This window comes from Cottoperca gobio, chromosome 13, assembly GCF_900634415.1.
Source record: "Cottoperca gobio chromosome 13, fCotGob3.1, whole genome shotgun sequence".
In the NCBI taxonomy this organism is placed as follows: domain Eukaryota; kingdom Metazoa; phylum Chordata; class Actinopteri; order Perciformes; family Bovichtidae; genus Cottoperca; species Cottoperca gobio.
Genome location: NC_041367.1, coordinates 26,852,168 through 26,855,811, shown reverse-complemented (window position 1 = coordinate 26,855,811; position 3,644 = coordinate 26,852,168). Strand labels below are relative to the sequence as shown.

At 41.7% G+C, this 3,644-nt stretch overlaps 1 protein-coding gene across 2 annotated transcripts in view; it reads left to right on the top strand.

The window, feature by feature from the left end:
- The window catches only part of LOC115017561 (unconventional myosin-XVIIIa-like), a 15,578-nt gene extending 14,276 nt beyond the window's left edge, over positions 1-1,302 (top strand). For both annotated transcript variants that reach the window (XM_029446129.1, XM_029446130.1), the window contains one exon: positions 310-1,302. Coding sequence is in view for 1 of the 2 variants with exons in the window: in XM_029446130.1 (XP_029301990.1) it covers positions 310-333 (24 nt within the window). In the remaining variant the exon portion in view is untranslated. The remainder of the gene's footprint in view (positions 1-309) is intronic.
- The last annotated feature ends 2,342 nt before the right edge of the window (positions 1,303-3,644 follow it).

Genomic DNA, 3,644 nt, shown 5'->3' with positions numbered 1-3,644 from the left:
CTGATGTCAATGACCGTCTCGTTTAATATTGAAGTTTTTGACATGACATGACCACGTGATGACCCCCCCCCCCCCCCTGCACTAAGGTGTGCCATCTCCGTGTTTAGTGACACAACAATCCCTGGGCCCATGTTGCCACACATAACAATGGCAATAACAACAACGCATAACAATGGCAGATACCATGACTCACCCCTAATTATTGGTAGCTCTTTTCTTACACTCAAAGTATTGTTGATTCTAACATTTGCTAAAATCAAGACCACATTTCCCATAAACCCAGTTCTTTACTTTTCCTGCCCCTTTCAGAAGCATGTGAGAGCTGGAGGCTAGTGGTGCAGCGCTTGTTTGGTGTCTGTGCTGACTGCTGCTGCCTGAAAACCACACCGTCAGCAGTCTCCTCAGTCTCTCCACACTGAGCATCAGTGGCAAAGCACCTGGCTGTTTCCATGGTGACACAACGCAGCTCTCTGTTCTCGCTGATCTGTTTGCAAACTGTCAGTTAAAACTGATCACAGAAAGTTTCACTCATTGATGGATAAAATAAAGTCTATTTATGATTGATGCCAGATGCTATGGATATGAGACGCCTTTTGCTAAGTTTATGAAATTCCTTTGGAACACAGGGAGTGTCTCTTTTCTCTGCGATAATGACAGGCCTGTTCTTAGCCCGCAAATATCACAAATACTAGGATACAGCACGCAGTGGATCAGTGACTCAGTTCATCTTTACAGCTCATGGTCCACTGCTCAGAGACAACAACTGGCATGTCAACTTTCCCAAAATACAGACAACTGTGATTGTTCAACCACAAACATTGTGCTCTCGTTAGCTGTGGCGGGGTACCAAACTGGAGATTTGTTCCCCAAAACCATGTGGATGAGGGCCTGCCTGCTCAAGAGACTATAGTATACTGTTATTTGACATGTTACAGGACATAAATGATGCATGAGCAACAGTTTTGATGTCAGGTCAACACATATTTAGTGTTGCCAATGAGTATCATTTGCCAGCCCAGACACTGTCATATTTGGCGCAGCTTTGAGATTAGTCATGGAGAAAAAGTGAACAGGAGATGAATTCATGGTGCATAGGAGAAGTTATCACCCACATGTAGCATGTATGGCCTTTGACAAACACTCATCCACATTGGAGAAGGAAGCACAGGGATTGGATTAATCGTTGAGGCTTGGTGCTCAAACGTCAAAATTGAGTGACATGTTTCCCTAATGTTGCATTTTTAATGTTAAGATGCCGGCTGTCCAGAGGATTGACCAATGTTTTTGGTGCTGCTGTGTACATTCCTCCTGATGCCAATTAAAAAAAATGCAATACAGGAATGGACTACTGTAGTTGTTTTGTTTGTGTTTTTTCTAGTGTAACATAAAAGGACTACAACTGCATTTTGTTGCGCAACCCTGTGTTGAAACGCTGTGGTTATTTTTGCAACATTATGGTGCAACCGATACCTGCTGCCTTCAAATGGCTCTCTGATTTAAATCAGAATTTTGACAATTTTAGACTTTTAGACATAATTTATCTTTTTTGAAAACTTTTACTGATTTTGTTAAATGATAAAAAAGGTAAGCATGTATGTTCACTTGTTGTAGCACTCATGCAATTCAAGGAAATAGTGCAAGTAGCAAGACTTTCCCATTAGGCAACACAGCAAATCATGTGATATTTTAGACCAATTGCAGACTAATGGTAGGCTGCTGGTGGGTGAAGAATTCAGGCCAGCAAGCTGCTAAAGCCCAAAGTCAATGAACTGCTTTGTTTTCTCCACAAATGGGTTATTTTGTTCATGTCAAAATTCATTGCAGCCCCAAACATACAATACATGCAAGTTAATGTGTTAGTCTTACGCAATCACTCACTCACTCAACACATGTAGACACTCGGCTCAAGACCACACTTCAGCACATGTCCACTGCTGCCCAGTTTCCGTTTGAGCAAACATGGCAGGGAATGGCTCTGTTTTATCTACTACTCCTCAGCTGACCTAAGCCCTGGGGGCCTTCTGTCAGCCAGAGAGCACAGACTGTGTATGTACCGTTGTTCACTATATCCTGTCACTGCTGTGTGGGTGTGTACATAACTGTATGCTTTCATATTGCATTGTAGTTATTGACTGATAATATAATTAGGCCTACCTGTCAAAATGTAATCGCATCTAAAAATGCGTTGCTGGAGTGCGAAGAACATCATATTAGTACATGAGTATATAAAGTCTGTCGCAGTATGGATAGATTGCTTATTTTCCTGTGCTCTCATAGCAATTTAGCACCTCATATTTTGAATGTTTAAACACTTGCAACATTTGAAATGCCAAGTCATTCATTTAGTAGAGTGCTTGTACATGCATAGACGTTAATGGAGCAACATTTTAGCCCCAGTATCCAATCTTTAAAATGTTTTTTCTGTGAGCTGTTTAGTCCTTGTACAGTACATGCATGTATGCATGTATGGTGTTACACATACAGTATGTTTTCCTTTTGAGATTTGCTTTGGGGTTTCTCTTTAGGACATTTCTTACCACTGTAGTAGTGGGACTCGATGGACAGCTTTGACACGTGTTTTGTCTGTTGGTCACTGCACCAATTTGGTTTAGGCAGAAATACTCTAATCTCATCTGATGGATGGATCGGACATTGTTGTTTCTCTCAGGATGGAACTGAGCTTTCCTATCGGGCCATCGATCATAGTTTTACTTGCTGTGCTTTGTGTTTAGTGTTTAGTTAATTAGCTAACATGCCAAACTTAGACGTGCCAACTAATGTTGTTGGATCCTACACTTCAAATAATGCAACTCATGAGCGTCTTTTGTCAGTCCAATGCAAGATAATTATCTCTCTTTCTCAGACTTGACATAGCTCCTCTAGAGTCATAGAAGGCCGTTTGTGTCCATTCAGAGGAGTTCCCCTTCCATAAGATATGTTCCTACAGATGGAAGGGATGTTGAGTGGTACCATGAACATGATTGAAAGCACTGTAACAAACATCACTCTCATTTAAGCTAAGAGAGAGATAGTTGTGTGTAAGTTTTCCACTGATATACTGGAAGATGAGTTTGTAACCAACACCAGATGGATCCATTATGGAACTCAATGTGTACTGATAGCTACTGACACGCATTGTCCCTGATCATCAATACAGTCAATACCACACATGCTTTCAGCCTCTCTCACGTCACTGAGGGTTTTAGTCAATGACTTGCATCCAAATCTTGCCGCCTCTATTTGTTTTTTGATGCCCTTGCCCTTTGACCTAGCGTGAGAGTAGCTGATACTTAGTAGTTGTGTAAAAAGCATCGTCCATATTTTGTCCAGCCCACGCATTCCACAGAGATTACTGCAGCCCGACAGAATTAGCATGCTTGGAGGAAACAAGACGTGACTGTGAAACTGATTTTGTGTTAATCATGTTGTGAGATGACAGTGTTTCTTCTTCACTGTCCTTATCTGGTTGAACTCAACCAGGCCTTCAACATACTGTAATGCCCGGTTACAGCTTTACTGATTGCCTCTATGAGTGTTAGGGAATACTTTTGGATGTTCCATGTGGTTCTGTATGGTATTGTGTGCATCTGTGGTACACCTTTCAGTACTGTCCGCTCTGCTGTGCCACTTGTGCGTTTTTTGTG